Source organism: Bacillus rossius, chromosome 3 (genome assembly GCF_032445375.1).
Source record: "Bacillus rossius redtenbacheri isolate Brsri chromosome 3, Brsri_v3, whole genome shotgun sequence".
NCBI classification, from domain to species: Eukaryota; Metazoa; Arthropoda; class Insecta; order Phasmatodea; family Bacillidae; genus Bacillus; species Bacillus rossius.
In genome coordinates this window covers 112,620,244-112,639,097 of record NC_086332.1, presented here as the reverse complement: position 1 = coordinate 112,639,097, position 18,854 = coordinate 112,620,244, and the positions used below count along the sequence as shown (strand labels likewise).

The 18,854-nt window shown below is 40.7% G+C and overlaps 1 protein-coding gene across 1 annotated transcript in view; it reads left to right on the top strand.

Moving 5' to 3' along the window:
* LOC134531149 (organic cation/carnitine transporter 2-like) overlaps window positions 1-18,854 on the top strand; it is a 120,935-nt gene that overhangs the window by 37,760 nt on the left and 64,321 nt on the right. Inside the window, exons 2-4 of the mRNA XM_063366768.1 lie at window positions 372-484; window positions 5,256-5,418; window positions 12,455-12,612. Coding sequence (XP_063222838.1) covers window positions 372-484; window positions 5,256-5,418; window positions 12,455-12,612 — 434 coding nt within the window. The remainder of the gene's footprint in view (window positions 1-371; window positions 485-5,255; window positions 5,419-12,454; window positions 12,613-18,854) is intronic.

Below are 18,854 nucleotides of genomic sequence, written 5' to 3'. Positions count from 1 at the left end.
CTCGATATGTTTCTGCCCCCATTCCACACATGATTCAACACAGTCAACGAAGAAGACGAATATTTTCCGTTGCTGTTTCCACAATTTTCACGAATACATGTCTTATTCAGTTCTATTACACGATAACAAAACATATTTCGTGTTTATGTTTACAGTCAAAGGCAGTGATGACTTGCATGAAACATAGAGTAGAGGTGATGATATAATATTTATATTAACTATAGTCTCAACCTAACTCGTGGACGAATACTTCTGAGAATGACTATATATTACACTACGCGGCTAAATGGATGTTTAGAGCAGTAAGTGCTTAACACGCAGTCGATGAGTCGGCGGGCGATGCTGAAGGCAGGCCGCACCCTGTGTTGCAGGGAGGAGGGCCCGCCCCCGTACAGCCAGTGCTCCATGTACAACACCAGCCACGAGGAGCGAGCCGCCTGGCTGCTCGCCGGGACACACAACGGCAGTGGTCTGCAGGTCGTGCGTGAGTGAGCACCTCCATAGGGGAGAAACTCCAATTGCCGAAACCGAAGCTTTGCTTTTGAAGAAGTTTCATACCCATCCGCTAGATGGTAGCTTGTATAATATATTACTAATATAGCTACATTGTGAGAAGAGTAATGCATTAGCTATTGGCAGAAAAACAAACCAGTGAAAATTAAGTCACTTTATTTTGGTATTCACACATTTTGTGGTGTGGCATACCATAAATACTGCATCTCCTACTAATTTATATAGAATAAACTTTTTTACAAGACAGTATTAAGTGTTCTTTTTACTATTTAAATATATTCTACTAAGCAATTAAAGTCAAGTAGATAAATTAACATCATTAAGCTAACATTTAATATTTTAACCTTCCACCCGAGTTTCTCTTTTTTTTTTGCTAGTAGTTATGGGCCCATCCAACAGATAATCACATGGTTTCAGTTTCCCCTGTAAGTGTTGCACTTCTGTACATATATCCCTCCTTGTTCTATGATAATCTTTGGCTCTCTCCCTTTTTCACATGCACGGGTATAGTCTGTGACACGTCACACGCCTCAAGTTTGACATTTCTCAGCAGTAGCACCAGTGGTATAGTATCCTTATGCAAATGCTGTTCTGCCCTAAACTTCGTGTGATTGACAATGTTAGTAAGCATACATAATAATGTGCTGTTCTTCAAGTGACAGTTGAGGAATGTACCAGTGTTACTGCTCTTAAGAACTGTCAACTTTGAGACATGTTACACAACTGAGACTGTATCGAGCTCTCTGACATCTCACTGGACCAGTAAGCCGAGATGGGACAATCCTGAGCTAGGCTGCATTCAAAATAGCCAAATATTCATCCTCGCGTAATCGCGTCTGGCTGTGACGTCAGTATGTTGTTCAGTATGATCGAATGTGAGTGTCATATGCAAGGTCAATGCATGTTCTCATTTATTGTTTATGTGCCTACTAATGTCTGTAATCAACGGATCATTATGTAAATATTTATAATGTGTCTAATATAATGTAATATTTAAAAGAATGTTCTAGTATCTTATTATTTTGTATCGTGGGGGCACGAGTATTGTTTTATTCCATATGAAGTGTGTACAAAGAATTTTTGGAAGCAGTAAGAATGCTGGTTATTTTAAAGACGACCTCGCGAATGCCACGAATTAGAAAAATAAATAACTTAAAATTCTTGAAACAAAATTCACTTAATTAAGAACTGATGGTACCTGGAAAATGCTGTCCTATTTGTTTCTAAGTTATTAGTTTGTAAGTCATGACAGCACCCGGCCAATCAGGCGTTGTTTCCAAGTCTTTGCTCTATTCTCAAGAATTGGTGCAAATTCCTGTCGTAGCTTGTACGTGGTTATATGGCCACAATGACTGCCAGTTCCGTTGACCGCCGTTGAACTAATTCAGCATCCGAAGACGACAATTGACTAGTGAGGTCTCGAAAACTCACTTGAGTTCCAGTTCCGTTGGTTCTACTGAAGTTCCTCCCTAACACATTGTAATCACAAAACTCGTCTATTTCACAGAATTCTTAAAAAAAGATTGTCTTTTGTAGAGAAATTTCGAATGGAAATAGTCCTTTGACAACTATTGCAAACGTTCTTCTACATTTTATATGTAGAATTCATAAATGAATAAACTGGACGATATTAATGTGTCGTTTAATAAATAACCACACAAAACCTTTTTGTCTTCGCGTTTTTAACTATTCATTATCAAAATATAGTAATTTTTTTTCAAAAATATTCAATATTTCACAACTAAAAATTATTTTCAAATCGAAAAGTTGTAATTTTATGGAGCACTATCAAAACAGAACTGGCATTGACTATTGTCTATCATTCGCTAAACATTACAAACGGTCTCACAGGGTAAAATAAACTATCAGCTTTTGCTCAGGCACCAATCATTAAAAAAAAGTTAACAAAAGACATTCTGCTTAATTTGTATTACAAATTATAATTTTGGGCTCTATATTGAAAATAAATGCATTTAAAAACCTACTTGAATCTTTTGTGAGGAATCTTAGACCTTTTTTTAGTAATAAAACACATCCACTAAAATTAAAATAATTTAAAAAATATAATTACTTTACTTAGCTTGTCAACAGAATTGTTAAATCACAGATATACTTTTATGCCAAGAAGTTAAACATAGTTTATTTCAATAAAATAATAGAGATAGAAATAAAATATGCAAACAGTAATTTGGGAAAATAATATCATATTTATATCATAGTCTAATCAATAAAGAAAAAATATTCCTCACAGTAGACTATTCTCCACTCTGTCCAACTCTTCTTCCTAAACCACCCCTTTCTTTCCCTTGAAAACCTGCATGCTTAATGCATGATTTTTTCACCCTGCATGAAAGAACCCAGGGTTTTTCCTGAGTCTATGCAGGTTTTACCTGGGCCCAACTAATCTAGTTTTAGTCTAGAGTTAAGAAGTGAGGGGAGTTAGTCATGGTGCCAATAGCTTCCATGGCTGGCCAATCCCCCTCCTAGCACATGATGCATACTACCCCTCCTGCATGGCTTAAACCCTGCATGATTTTAGCGTATAGACTTCGGCCTGAGACGCACTTAGAATCTTCCTTACCTAGACCCCTCCTAAACACTCTTAGTTTTAATATTAGATTAGGAAAACAAGTAATCCTGACAGAGATTCTCGCCCTAGAGTTTGATAGAGAAATAAATTCTGAGAAGTGTTATTGAAATCATTACCATATTCATCTCTCTCTCTCTCTCTCTCTCTCTCTCTCTCTCTCTCTCTCTCTCATCTCTTCTTCCACTCCACCCCCTCTCGTACTAACGATTCTTCGGAGACCGCAGGCAAATTCCTTCTCCTCCTCCTTTCTTTCCCCTGCCTCTTAAAGGGGCTGTTACCCCCACCTAAATCCCTCAATCAACCTGGGTCAACACAGGAATGTCAATATTTTAAAAAAAATTAATCACACCAGCACATCTCTATAAATGTAAGTATTAAATACATATCTCTTAAAAACACATGCATTAAAAAAGTATGTTACCATCCAAGTGTATTCTCATTGATGACTTTCACTCTGTCTTCAAGTCCGCAAAATCTCCACAAATATTTGTTATAAAAATGTTATAACTCATATATTCAAAGCTTTTACTGTCTGTCAGAAACTATCTAACTTGCGCAGGCGTTTCATCAAAGAAACTGTTTGGCAGCACTTAACCAAGCCATGGAAAAAAAATATTACTCATTTAATTTACATACTCATTATCAACCACTGGTTTTCAGGGAAAAATACTTGTTGCTGTCCAAACCACAAAAAATAATCACTTGATGCCAGCCTCCTGGTGATCTGCAGCAAAATTTGACTTCTCTGCCTTAGAACTCTCGCAGTATAAAACTATATTTTACTTATGAAGCTGAAACTTTACTCACTAGCACAGATATCAAACAATATTAATTCTGGGTACAGTACCTTGTCAGTGTCACAACACCCACCAACACAACAGAAGGGGGGATTTACTTACAGCAGATAAAGCAAGCCAATGGACAAGCATAGCCCATACAACGTCTTCTCTCGGGCTAGCTATGTCGGAAAAACATAGCTTAGAGCCACTCCCCTCGTGCGCTTGGATTCCATTAATCCAACACTTCATGCTCACATCGCGTGACCAGCTTGCCACAAATGGCGTGCTTTCACATACACCTAAGAAAAGACTGCTTTGCTGACAACTAATTTCGTACAATGCCAAAAACAGCCAGCATTGTGATTGCAATCGGGCAACACTTCTCCCGGCTGGGAAACACTGTGTCCACGCCAAAACACGAGCAGCAAACTCTTCATATTCAGTCGTTAAGCGCGAATTCTTCATCGTAGGAAGCTTGCGCTCACTTATTAATTTCAACTACATTAGCAACCTTAATTTTGTCGTGTTCCCGCACGACCTACTTTTTTGACCGCCCCCAAGTTTCTCTTACTACCACCAGCACCAGCGCTCACCGCGCCGACCCAGCGCATGCTCACGGTGACAACGGCAACCGCTGCCCACACCACTACTCCCAGCGCTGCCAACCTGCGCCCCAGAGGCACTCCTCACTCTGATAGGCGCTCCATGTGCCAACCCACTCAAACACTCCGCGAGAAGCTACACAGACGCGCTGCGAGATGGTGCACGCGACCACAGCCCACGCACAAGCGCACATGAGTGACCTAGCAACCGACACGCAACACCAAATGTGACGACGTCACATTCGTCACAGAAGAAAGAACAGATTCTGACGACTCCAGAAAAGGTGGCGCTCACGGGGGCCACATGGACCAGTCTGCAAGGAGAGGAGGAAAGTTAAGATGGCGGAATGCACCCAGCCTAGTACTGACAGTGTTATGAGTTCCATACAAAATCCCTTACATAAGCAGTTGATGGGAACTACTGTCTGTGTGTACTTCCCTTATAGGTACACGACGTATTAACGTTAACAATTTTCGGCCGTGTCCCGGTAAAGCCGGCCCCAAATTATTTTTTGCAAGCGATAAATGTGGCGGACGTTGTAGTGAGCCGGTGTTTTTTCTCAGACTGCTCCCGTCTGCGTCACCCATTCATTTCGTTAGTGCTCCATTATAATTACACGCCTCATCATCGTTAACGACCTCGCTGTCAAAGAGACTTTAAACCCCATGTATAAACCTAGAGACGAACCTTCCATGAATAAACAGGATTGGGATGATCTGTAATTCACGAGAGTGTGGTCGAGGCTGGTCGCACCCTGTGTTGTGCCGCAGCGTGCCAGCACGGCTGGGAGTACGACCGCACGTGGTACGCGCAGACGGCGCCCTCGCAACACGACTGGGTGTGCGACCAGGAGCTGGTGGTCGCCAACCTCTACACATTTGACCGCCTGGGGGAAATCGCCGGCAACTTCGTCATGGGGCAGCTGGGCGACAGGTGAGGGCTCTCTGTCCAGGTGTCGTGCAGATTCTAGGATCAGGAGGACAAGACGAGCTGGGATCGTTAGCAAGCACACCTGAATGGTCACACAAACACGGTTAATGTTGTATAAAAGATAGCCATGTATGTATTTTGTAACACTGTGAAAAAATGTAAGCGAGTCGTTCAGTTCTCGCCAGAGGTATGTAAAATCTAACCTCGGTAACGAGCAGTTATAATATAAAACTCAGACACGAAATTTAATGTAGAATTCTTAAAAATAATGTAAAACCTTACAAATACACGATAATAGGGTTTTCTGCTTAATTTATTGACGCGAATCACACTTAGTTTTCGCACCCGCCACTAAAATTCGTTTCCGGAGCAGCTACGTCGATTAATGAATTATTCGATTTAAACTAAAGATAAAACTATATAATAAAACTGCTCAGATAAAAGGGAACAAAAACCTTTAAAAAATACTACACTCTATCTTTAGACCCGATTTTTGACAAGGAATACTATCAAAATATTGCCCATATTGTTTAAATTCATTAAACAGTTAATACTATAAAGTTTCCTTGGGTTTTTGTGAACAATGGTTTTCACCATCCGCCACAGATGGCAGCACCATGGTTTTACATTTTCGTTGCATGCGATTTCCTTTCCATTCACGAAATTACTTCTACCAAATGCCGTATACCGAGAGCTAAGATGTTACACATCAATAATGCCGAACGAAATATTTATAACATTATTAAAATTATCAAGTGAAAAGGTTTATTTCTTTTTTGCATTTTCTTTCTTTACAATTTCTCACATTTATGCTCAATATTAATGTTTAAAAATTGCATTTCTTATGATAAAGTGGTCATCTCCGGAGCCATCGTCACAGGGATATTACCACAGCGTGACTGGGGTGGACTAGGCGAGGTGATACTGCAGTGGATCTCCATTGCCTTTCGCACTATGTAGGTGACACAAACCCAGCCTTGGCTCACAAGTGACATTAATATTTAACGAGTGACCTTAATATGAAATTAATATCAAAATATGTGTGTGCATATACTAATAAATTTAGAGGCATTGCGCACATAAGGCGTGAAGAAAAAGGTTTGGCCCAATTTTGGACAGCTTATTTGACCATAGAACCTTCAGAAACTTGTGTCGTGGTGAACGCAGTTAGCACGTTTTGAGGTTATGAAATGCCATTGGGTTTTGCAAGTTCTAGTTCCCACTCAAATCGTTTTATTAGTCGTGTCTGGTAGATTTAAATATGAACTGCGTCATAATAACTTTGGATTTACAATTAATAATTTTAAACAATCATTGAAGTACCATTTGTAAAAAAAACGCATATATATACATATATATATAGTTCATACATCAGCTGATTTAGACAGTCATTGTATAAAATCGTAATTCAATGTTGGTGACATGCTCACAAGACAAAACTGTGCCGATGCAACCATTTAGGTGGTCTGAGATTGTAACCGAGGATGCAAAACCAGGCCCATAGCATGAGTCTATAAACATCCATGTACATGAGTCACTGCTGGAATGAAAGACGCTTTACGTTGTTCTCACTGGAATGTATTCTTTGTACGTAGCACCTGTTACAACCGCAGTAGAACTACTTTACAAGCAGGTCTAAAGGTATAAAATCGTACTAATTATATGGCACCGCATGTCGTTTCCTTCAAATTTCGTAATTTCATCAATATTTCATTATCCTATTTGTTCACATTATCCTATTTGAAACAGAGTGCGAAGTAATTCCGCCACCACAACGACCAACGATAAACCTTGTAAAACAGTATTCGCAGTCCGCACAATATGACCAGGTCATCCCCATTAAACTGTATAATTTCAGAAAACTGCAGTTCACAGGGAACACTATCAGCCACAGCAAAATCCAATTTCAGGTGTGAAATATGAAATACGGTTTATTTTACGAGGTCATATGTTACTCGTGCGAAAACAAGGAAAATTGTGGCCACACTTGAATTCGTGCTCCAAGAAAGTTATTGCAGCTGCTTAAACTGCCTGGAAAATTTAATGCTCACAACCTTATGCCAAATCATTATAATGAGCTACCATTCAATTAATTAAGATTTAATACACTTCTTTGGACATAACGCCTTTGTAGTTTTGCGATGTTTGCCATGGAAAGAATTCAAGAATGCAAAATAATAAACCCTGGAAACACAGCGAACAGATGGACACAATGAAACTAGTGTTATGGGCAACACAACGACGAACACAGCAGGCTTCTTATGACGAAACAGTTGCGGCGTTTCGATTCCCATCAGGCACAAACAGACTGTTGACTTGCAATGGCATATGTCCAAAGAATTGTATTAAATCGAAATTCCACATTGCATGGATTATTTAAAGATCGTAAAAAAAATAAATTTTATCGCACGTAAATCCGCAAGAAGATTCTGAGTGTCCATTCACGACACGATTCTGGTTATCGCTTTGGGGAGACGTACAATGAGCTATAAAATCGAAGGTCTTACTTCATAGTTGGTAGCAGAAATTCTTTTAGTGCTTGCCTCCCCTTAAGGCCGCAGCGGAACTGGTCCAGGCACGTCGGATCCCCTGCCTCGATCTCCCGGCGCGGCTCAGCTGTTTCCGTGACGTCAGCGCAGCGCTCTCGCGGCTCGTAGCGGCTCTGCGGGAACAAACATCCCTCGTGTTGGCAGAAGTGCGAGAGTATAAAACAAAATATAATTAAAAATAATAACCAAGTTAATATCATATTTAATTTAAATCTAAAATTATAAATGTTATGTTATACAATATTAAAATTAATTGCTATTAAGCGTTACAAACTTAAGAAAAATTAAGGCTCTTATAAAGTTACCAGGGGGACTGGTAACGCTACCTTTTACACCAAAAAATAATAAATACGAGGATACACGGATGCGAAGGATGTTCGAAGACGGTCAGTGACGTAGGTATCCCACCAAAGCGTGCAACCATGTGCTAAGAATACAGAGCACCGCGCTCTAGCTGCGCAGTTGAAATTTTCTAATTCTGGCATTGACGACTTATTTGCCAACAGAACTGTCAGAAATATGTATCTTTGCTGCCCTAGTGTGTGCGTTGTCCAGGTTATAAAACATCATAGCGCTTTGTGTGTCTCAGTTTCCATGCAGTGCATCAGTCGGTTTCATTACTAGCGCATTCAAATATTTTCTGCGTCAAATTACTTTTTTTTTTCATTTAAAGTCATTTCAGTTTTATACTTATTCCTTCACTACTTCTTGTTGTTTGTTCACCTTGGGGTACCAGTTAGTCACACAATAAGTAAATTTGGACTTGTAATAATTTTATTTTATATGAGAAACGTTCAGAACAAATCTGTTCCGTTTGCTAAACCAACGAACGTGGGCCTACTTCATAGGTGCTATCTTATATATTATTTATCTAGCCTGTTTTTTCTGTTTTTCCGCGAGATCTTCCTTATTCCTTTATCAAATTCCATGATTTACCCCTCATTTTAAAGCTTATCGTGCCGGCTAATGACGAAAAATAAACCAACGGTCTAAAAATGTACAGCTTCTCTTAAATTTTAAATTTCAAGTCATCTAAGAAGAGGTTCTTTCATGGATGCGTCGATTTTTCGATAGATATCGAATCGGATATCCACTTGAAACATCAACGTTTACTTATTACTTTTTTAAATTGAATTTCCGTCATAATAAACAGAACTTATGTTAAAGAAATCTTAGAGGATTCATCAACTTAACCAAAAAATTCCACCCAAAAACTACTTAACTGAAACTTCTGGCACGCCAGACGTTTCTTATAAGTAAGTACTTTTGAAATTACTGTTGATATTTTGTATCACAAACATAACCTACAAACATCATATACATTATTTCTCAAAGGTGTGTTTTTGTGGCAACGCCATATCTCCCTTAATTATTCATCAAAATTAATGATTCAAACATAATTTTAAAGCTTATGTTCCTTGCTATTGACGACAAATAGACAAAAAAAGTTTTAAAATTAATGGTTTATTTAAAAATGGCCATCTATTAATAATCTCTATAACAAAAAAGACAGCTATTGGATTGTTTGCATTATATATGCTTTTTTTAATCTATAAAGCAAATCAGTCAAATTAAACCAACCAAAGCATTATAAATAGTTGTAAATTGTTATTTATAAAGCAATGTAAATAAATAAATGAAATTAACTGCAAAATATATGCATGGGTCAGCTGGTTTTACTTATTACCTTAGGTCTGCCGTACGTACCTTTTGACAATCATATCCTTAAATTCTTCAGGTTGGTGATGTGCTAATCCGAATGACGTCACAAGTCATCTTTTGAATTCCGTAAAGTAACTGACGAGAGACGAAACAACGACTGATAATTGATTGTTTTATCGTATATTTAATACTGCATTGCTTTGTTGTCAGGTTTTTGACAGATCTTAACACTTTTCGAGAACAAATACTGCTTGATATACATTTATAATTGGTGGACACGACACATATTTGCGATAAAAGGGAGGTAATTTTCCTTCTTTGATAAGAAATTTTTCGCGTTTTTTCATCAATGGGCATTGAAACGGTAGGTGTATAATGTCGAGCCTTGCTGTGTCACATCCGCCGGCCGTGTGCCAGTCCTGCCAGCCAGTGGGACCCAAACATAACTTAGAAACACATAACGCCGAGCTACATAAATTACAAACATCATAAAACACATAACTTAGAATCAGGGGCGTAGCCAGGGGGGGGGGGGGTTTAGGGGATCAACACCCCCCCCCCTAGCACCAAATCTTTAAATAATTTCTTATTCATCACTCAAACAAATTTCATATTAGAATTAATAAAATTTTTACCATTACAATATTTAAATTTAAGTACCGAAAACTGCTAAAATAGCACTATTTTACACCTTAAAATCCAAATTTTCCCGGGGGAGGACCCCCGGACCCCCCGCTTTAATACGGGGGGGGGGGGGGCCCCATACTTCTTAACACCCCCCATACACAAATCCTGGCTACGCCACTGCTTAAAATTATCATACTAAAACTGCCAAAAAAAAAACATGTAACTTAGAAACACACAAGGATGAAATACGCAACTTTGAACATGCATCATTTAACAATTATATTTTGTGATTTTCAAAGTTATGTGTTTCTAAGTTGTTTATTTCTAAATTGTGATAGCAACCCTTGGCCAGGGGCAAGTGGGTGTCAGAGTCATGCGCAGAAGTGATCAGTCGTCCACTGAGGCGCACATGCATGCAGCATACCCATCGTCAGTTTTTAACGAAATATCTTTAGATTGAATTTTTAATGCATCATAAAAAAAACCTGGGAATAGTAGCATTTTAGAACTCCAATGTTTAAAACATAGCAAATGAAGTAATAACTTAGCTTGAGAAAATTAATCTTATATTTTTTATGATGTTTAAAATTGTCATAAATATAAATTTATGTTATTAAATTAATAAAATATGCACTTTAAGTTTATATGATAGATATACTTTCAGTAATACACGTATAAATTGGCTTTAAATATAGATTACTTGAAAACACAATTCCTCCCGCTTCTGTGTATGAGGCAATGCCAGGCTAGATATGTTACACAGGCCAACAATAGTTTTGATGCTGGGGTATTTGGAGCTTATCTCATAAGAATTTGGTGCCCTGAATTCAAATATGGCATTAGTTTTTGCTTAGGAAATCAAATTTCTAAGCTATAACGTTTTAGTGAAATGTACATTTTACATAAGGTTAAATCCAGAATCAAATCTAAAAATTAAACATGAAATGTTTATTATTAAATTACACAAATATTAATATATTATACAAATATCAATATATTATAAATATATTTTTATATAATACAAATATTATTAGTATATCCTAATAGTATTATATATACAAATATAGTACCAAGTCATCGATGGAACCAACTAGTCACAACACTTCGGAAGCTTCTTATCGTGAACTTCTTGAATATATCTTGGAACAGTCCCTTTTTGAACATATTCCTTGATAGCGGTCCTCCATAATTTTAATATCTTGATTAAATTTTTCACCTTGCTCCTCACTGGGGTCTCCTACATTTTCAGGAAAACAGCCCAGGTGGCTGTGTAAATAGTGCACCTTAATGCTCATGTTGAACCCAAGGGATTTGAAATTATTATGCATATCGTTTACCATTTCAACATGGTTTTCTGCTTTTCGTTAGCCCAGAAAATTTCCGACAACTACAACAAATGAAGTCCGGGATTTTCACTCAGCCTCTTTCATGGAATTTACAAAGGCTTGGTTTTTATTTTTAATGAATTTTCTTATTTCTGGGCTGTTAAATATTCCTGCTTAAATGTTTTCCTTACTCAAGTGAGGCATTTCTCCCCCAATCAATACAAAGCATAATCCGTCCTTATTAAGAGCCTTTACAAAATGTTTCATAAGGCCCAGCTTGATATGCAGTGAAGGAAAGATGATTTTCTCTCTAAGGGTTCGTTAATAATGTTTTTTTATCCAACGACCATGTCTTCTCTCTTAGGCCACTTTTGTCTAACCCAATGGTGTGTTTTGTCTTTGCTATCCCAGAGGCACAAGAAACAAGCATATTTGGCGAATCCACTTAGCTGTCCGAGGAGAAAGTTTATAATTTTTAAGTCCACACAAATCACACATTGATGTTCACGATACCTTATCTTCTCCAAGACCAAAGCTATGGTGCTATATGTTTCTTTCATAGTCGTTGAGTGAGCAATTGGTATTGAACCATATTTGTTTACATTGTGTAGAAGAACACATTTCAAGATTCTCTTATCTCAAAAAGTAGGGCTGATAGAATAAAAAAGTAATTTCATAGTTAGATTCAACACCCCAAAAATAGCTTAAAATCAGTTCGTAATTCCTTGTTGGCCTGTGTTATAAATCATAATGAGGAATAAAGTATTCCTTGTATAATAATCTCTCTGTAAAGTATTGTATGTATGTTACTGTGTATGTTGTGTGATTGAAGTGGTGGAAGGGAGATGTGTAGAGACGATGCTGGCATGTGCGCAGGTTCGGGCGTCGGCCGATACTGTTCGGCTGCCTAGCACTGCTCATTACCACGCGACTGGCGAGCGGGCTCAGCTCGGGCAACCACGCGCTCTTCCTGGCGGCCACGCTGGTGGGCTCTGTGCCCAGCTCCACCGTTTTCCAGACACCGCTCATCCTGGGTGCGTCCCCGGTCACAGTGTCCCCACATCACTGCGTCTTCGCGTCCATGTGTCATCTCTTCTCTGTCCCTTCCTTCCTTGTCTAGTTTTAGTTGATGTTCTTGGCTGCCCACCTGGTGGGCTCCATTCCCAGCGCCACAGTCATCCAGACCCCAATCATCCTAGGTGCATCTTCGCATCCCCGCATCCCCGCATCCCCGCATCACCACATCCAGGTATCCTCTGGTTCCCGCGTCCCCGCGTCCGCAAGTCCATGTGTCCTAACGTCCACAAGTCAATGTGTACCCGCATAGCCGTGTACCCGCATAACCGTGTCCCCGCTTCCACACATCCCCACATACATGCCTCCACGCATCCTCACATCCCAGCGTCCCTTCCATCCTTTCCTATCTTTATGTAATTTTCCTGGGTGCCACATTGGATGGCTCCATTCCCAGTGCTATCTTCTTCCAGACGCCGCTTATCCTTGGTACAGCCCTTTGTCCCCGCATTGCTTACTTCCTTGTCAAGCTTTTAGTGATATTCTTGCCGTGCTGGTGGAATCCGTGCCCACCGACACTGTGTTATGGATGCTGCTCATTCTGGGTGTATCCCCATGCCCCTTGCTTCCTTGTGTAGATTTATATAATGTTCCTGGCTGCCAAACTGGTGGGCTCCATGCCCAGCAAAACAGTCATCCAGAGGCCACACATTCTATATGCATCCCCGCTTCAGAATGTCACCACATTCCCGAGTTCTTTCCTTCCTTGTCTAGCTTTATGTGATGTTCCTGGCTGTCACTCTAGCACAATGAACTTCCAAATGCCACTCATCATGGGTACATCCCCGGTCCCCGCTAACCACCCTCTTTCTTACTTGTCCAGCTATATTTTATCTTATTAGCTGCCACACTGCTGGAGTCCATGCCCAGCGCCACCATCTTTCAGACACTATTTATCCTGGATGCATCCCGCATTCCTACGTTCCTTTCTTGTCTAACTTTATATGCTCTTTTTGTATGTCACACTTGTGGGCTGTGTGCCCAAAGCCACCATCTTAGGAATGCCGCTATTCCTGGGAGAGTAACCGCATCCTCGCATCTCCGCTTTACCATGTCCCATGTCTCTGTGTCTCTGCGTCCCTACATATCTGCCACCCTGTGTTCCTTCCTTCCTTGAGTAGCTTTATGTGCTGTTCTTGGCTGCCATTATGGTGGGCTCCATGCCCAGTGCCATCTTCCAGATGCTGCTCATCCTGTGTACATCCCCGCATCCTGCATCCATCCATTCCTTCCTTTAGCTTTATACGATGTTCCTGGCTGCCATGCTGGGGGTTTCATGTCTTGTGTCATAATCATCTAGATGCTGAAAATCCTAGATGCGTCCCCACGTCACCATTTCCTTAAATCACCACGTCCCTGGATCCTTTCATTCCTGGTTTAGCTTTATGTATTGTTCCTAGCTACAGCACTAGTTGATTTCATGCCCAGCACCACAGTTTTCCAGAAGTCCCTCATTATGGGTGCACCCTAAGTCCTGGCATCTTTACTTCCATCCTTTCCTTGAGAAGATTTATGTGCTGTTCCTAGATGCCACGTTGGTGAGTTCCATGCCCAGAACCACAGCCTTCTAGATGCCACTCATCATGGCTGCATCCCCACGACCCCGCATCCCTTCTTTTGTTGTTTAGGTTTATGTCCAGTTCCTGGCTTACATGCTGGTGGGTTTTGTGCCCAGTGCCACCATCTTTCGGATGCCACTAATTATAGGTGTTTCCCTGTATTCCCTGTCCATTATTTTTTCTTGCATAGCTTTATTTACTGTTCCTGGCTGCCATGGTGGTAGGCTCAGTGCCAACTTCTTCCAGACACCACTAATCTTGTATAATTCGTGAGTGTCCGGGTCACTGCATCGCCTCTTCTCTTCCATTCTTGTCTTGCTTTATGTTCAAATCTGGGCTGACACTTTGGTGGACACCTTATCCAGCACCACAGTCTTCCAAATGCCTCTCATCCTAGGTATGTCCCCACATTCGCACATCCCTTGCATTATTTACTTCCTTGTCTAGCTTTATGGACTGTATTTTGCAGCAATAATGGTGGGCTCCAAGATCATCACCAGAATCATCCAGATGCAGCCCACCCTGGGTGTCTACCTGCATCCCCACGTTCCCCCATATCTTCCTTTCTTGTCTTGCCTTATGTGATTTTCTATGCTGCCATGCTCGTGGGCTCTGTGCCCAGCACCAATATCTTTCAGATGCCGTTCATCCTGAGTGTATCCACACATTCCTTCTTTGTTTAGATATATGTTCTGTTCGTGGCTGCCACATTGGTGGGCTCTATCCCTAGTTCCAACTTCTTCGAGACACCACATATCCTAGTTGCCTACCCATGTTCCATTGCACCTGCTTCCCTGTGTCCATTCCTTCTTGTCTAGCTTTATGTGCTGTTCCGGGCTGCCATACTGGAGGATATCCATGCCCAGTGCCACCATTACAGACACTGCTCAACATAGGTGCAAACTCATATCATTGCATTTCTGCATCCCGCATCTCTTTATTCCTTGTCTACCTTTATGTGCTGTTCCTAGTTGCCATGCTGGTCGCTCCATGCCCAGAACAACTAGCTTCCAGATAGATCTCATCCAGGGTGTATCCCAGCATTCATCATGTCCCCATTTGTCTTTATTGTCTAGCTTTATGTGCTGTTCATGGCAGCAATGCTGTTCAGTGCCCATCATCGCTAAATTTCAAATGCTGCTCATCTTGTTTGCATCCCCGTGTTCCCGAATTCCCATGTATCTTCCTTACATGTCTATATAAATCTGCTGTTTGATGATCCTGACTGCCATGCTGGTGGTTTGTGCCCAATGAAAACATTTTCCAGGTCCCGCTCATCCATGGTGCGTCCTTTGCATCCCTAGCTTCCTTGTCTTGCTTTATGTGCTGTTCCTGGCTGCCATGCTGGGGGGTTTTGTATCCAGTACCATTGTCTTCCAGACTTCGCTCATCCTGGATGCATCCCCATGTCCCCATGTGTCTGCTTCCTTCCTTGTCTAGTTGTATGTGCTCTTCCTAGATTCTATGCTGGTGGGATCCGAGCTAGGAGCCAATGTGATCCAGACAACATTCATTCTGGTTGTATGTGCATCCCCCCTGTCCCCAAAATTATATGTTCCTTCCTTTCTGGTCTTGATAATGTGCTTTTCCGGGCTGCCACTCTAGTGAACATTGTGCCTGGTGCGTCCCAACATCCCTTCATCCCCGCATCACATCCTTCCTTGTCAAGTCATATGTGTTGTTCATGGCTGCCACATTGGTGTGTTCTGTGCCTACTGTCACTATCTTTCAGACGCCGCTCATCCTGGTTGCAAACCCTCTTCCCCATGTCCTCACGTCCTCGCATACCTTCCTTTCTTGTCTAGCTTTATGTTCTGTACCTGGCTGCCATGTTTTGTTGTGCTCCGTGCCTAGTCCCACCATCTTCCTGATGGTACTTACCTGTGTATATTATATACCTCACTTGTTTTCTAGCTTGATTTTCTGTTTCGAGCAGCCATGCTGGTGATCTCTGTGTCAAGTGCCACATTCTTTCAGACACCACACATCCTGGGTTTGTCCTCACATCAACATATCCTCGCAACTCTTTCTTACCTGTCTAGATATATTTGTTGTTTCTGGCTGCCATGCGGTAGGGCCCCATGCCTAGTACCACACTCATCTATATGCAGCACAACCTAGGTGTATCAACAAGTCTCTGCATCCTCAAGTTCATTCTTTCCTTATCTAGCTTTATATGCTGTTCCTGGCTTCCACTCTGGAGGAAAAATTATCTAAATGCAGAAAAAATGCTCTGCCCAAAATACTAACAGTTCCAGAGCCAAAACCACGTCTAAAACCCACAAATCAGAATGGGGGCAGACTTAAAGAAAATATTACAAAATGTTAATATCAAAATTAATTATAAAGCTTTAAAAAATTCTTTGCAGCAGAAATTACAGCAGAAAATAAGAGATAGGGTCAGTTTGGTACAGCTAAGAACAACTACAACCGAAATAAAGATAAGCATCTAAAATTTATTTTCCTTAAAAAAAATAATAAACTAATAACTTTCTGAGAAAAACATTACATTACGTAAAGCACGTCGCATAAATAAGTTGATCCAAATTACAATAACGTATCGGGCAATACATAAATTCCTTATATAGTAGATGAGATTATATCTAGTCCAACTTCGTTGCCACACTCCATATAAATACCATTACTTCCTACAATAGATTTCATATATTCCCTACCCGGAACGTAAATTTATACAACTATAAAATATTTTAGCATAAAATTTAAAGATTAAATACGTTATCAAAAAATAATTAGGAATAATTTCAAACCTTTTCTGGGGTCAAGAAAAACTTATACTAAAATATTAAATTTACAAATAAATACGTTGGGAGCTCCCATGTGAAGTAAATTCCTGCTCCGGCAATATAAACATGTTACAAAAGCTTACTAAAAATATATTTCTTAAAATTAAGACTGGTATATTATTATTACAGAACTACCAAAAAAAATATAAGTTCCAATTCAAGTACACGGCCGTGTGATTCCATTTAAAAAGGTCCGTGCGCACTAAAGTTGGGAAGGCTTATTAAACGCAACGAGAATACCTGTTTCCACTGGTAAACTTTAAAAATAACTTTAAGTTCATTTTACGTTCAAGGTTGAGTCTACCGCAACATTACAAGTCATCTTGAAAAAAGTACGTAGATTTCCCACACCTGTGCCAAAAACATGCAAGGGGCACTTACTTGATATCCTCTTCTGAAAAGTGTTTACTGTATATTTGCATTAACTTGCAAATGCTCAAGCAAACGTCCGTTTGCGGTGAAGGTCACGCCCAACCGGCCAAATGGGACGGACAGCTGACCGGTGTGTGGCGTGCATCGCCCTCGTACATCACAAAAACGTAGCTTCTTCAAAAAATCAGTACCACTGATAACTTCCCAGTCCAATCCACCAAGCTTCATGCTTGTTAAATATAAAGTTTACCTAGGGGTAGCAGACATGCTAAAACACTAGTAATGCTCTGTGCCAAACATAAATTTATTCCAGATGCTGCACATCTTGGGTGTGTCCCCGTATCATCCAGCCCCGTGTATCTTTTTTACTTTTCTAGCCATATATGCCTTTTTTGCCCACCATGCTGGAGGGGGGGGGTTGTGCCCAACATCATCCTTCTTCAGACACAGCACATCCAGCTTACATCCCCATGTCCCCACATCCATTTCTTGTTGAGCTTTATGTTGTGTTCCTGGCTGCCATGCTGGTGAGATCTGTGACCACTACCACTGTCTCCCAGATGCTACTTATTTTGGGTGTTTCCCGCATTGTGTCCCTGTGTCCCTTCCTTACTTATCAAGTTTTATTTTCTGGTCCTAGATGCCACGGTGAGAGGACTTCATGTTCAGAGCCATTGTCTTCTAGATGCCGATCATCCTGAGTGCATCCCTTCGTCCCCGCGTTTCTTTCATCATGGTCTAGCTTAATGACTGGTTCCTGGCTGCCACACTAGTGGGTTCTGTGTCCAGTGCCACCATCTTCCAAACACCGCTATTCCTGGGTGTCCCTGTGTCCCTGCATCCCATCCTTTCTTGTCTAGCTTTAGGTGTGGCAACTGTCTGCTTCGCTGGTGGGCTTTTTGCAATGTGTCACTGTCTTCCAGGTGCCTCTCATCCTTATTGTGTCCACCGCATTCTCACTTCCACGTGTCCCTTCCTTTCTTGATTAGCTTTATATGTTCTTCCTAGCTGCAACACTGGCTAAGTGGCTACATTTTCCAGATCCCTGCTCATTCGGGATGTGGCATTAGTATCCCAAACTCCCCTAGCTTCCTTGTCTTGCTTTATGAGCTGTTTCTGGTTGCCATTTTGTGGGCTCTGTTCCCAGTGCTACCATATTTTAGATGCCATTCATCCTGGGTACATCGCTGTGGTCATGCTTCCCCACATCCCATCCTTCCTTGTCTGGATTTATGTGATTTACCTTGCTGCAATGCTGGTCGGCTCTGTGCTCAGTGTAACCATATCCCAGTCTCCTCTAATCTCCTGTACATATCTGTGACCCCCTGCCCTACCTTCTTTGATTAGCTTAATGTGCTGTTCCTAGATGCCACACTGGTGGGTTCTGTGCCCAGAGCCACTGTTTTCCAGATGCCACTTATCCTGGGAGTATCCCTGCATTCTGTATTACTTCCTTCCTTGTCTATC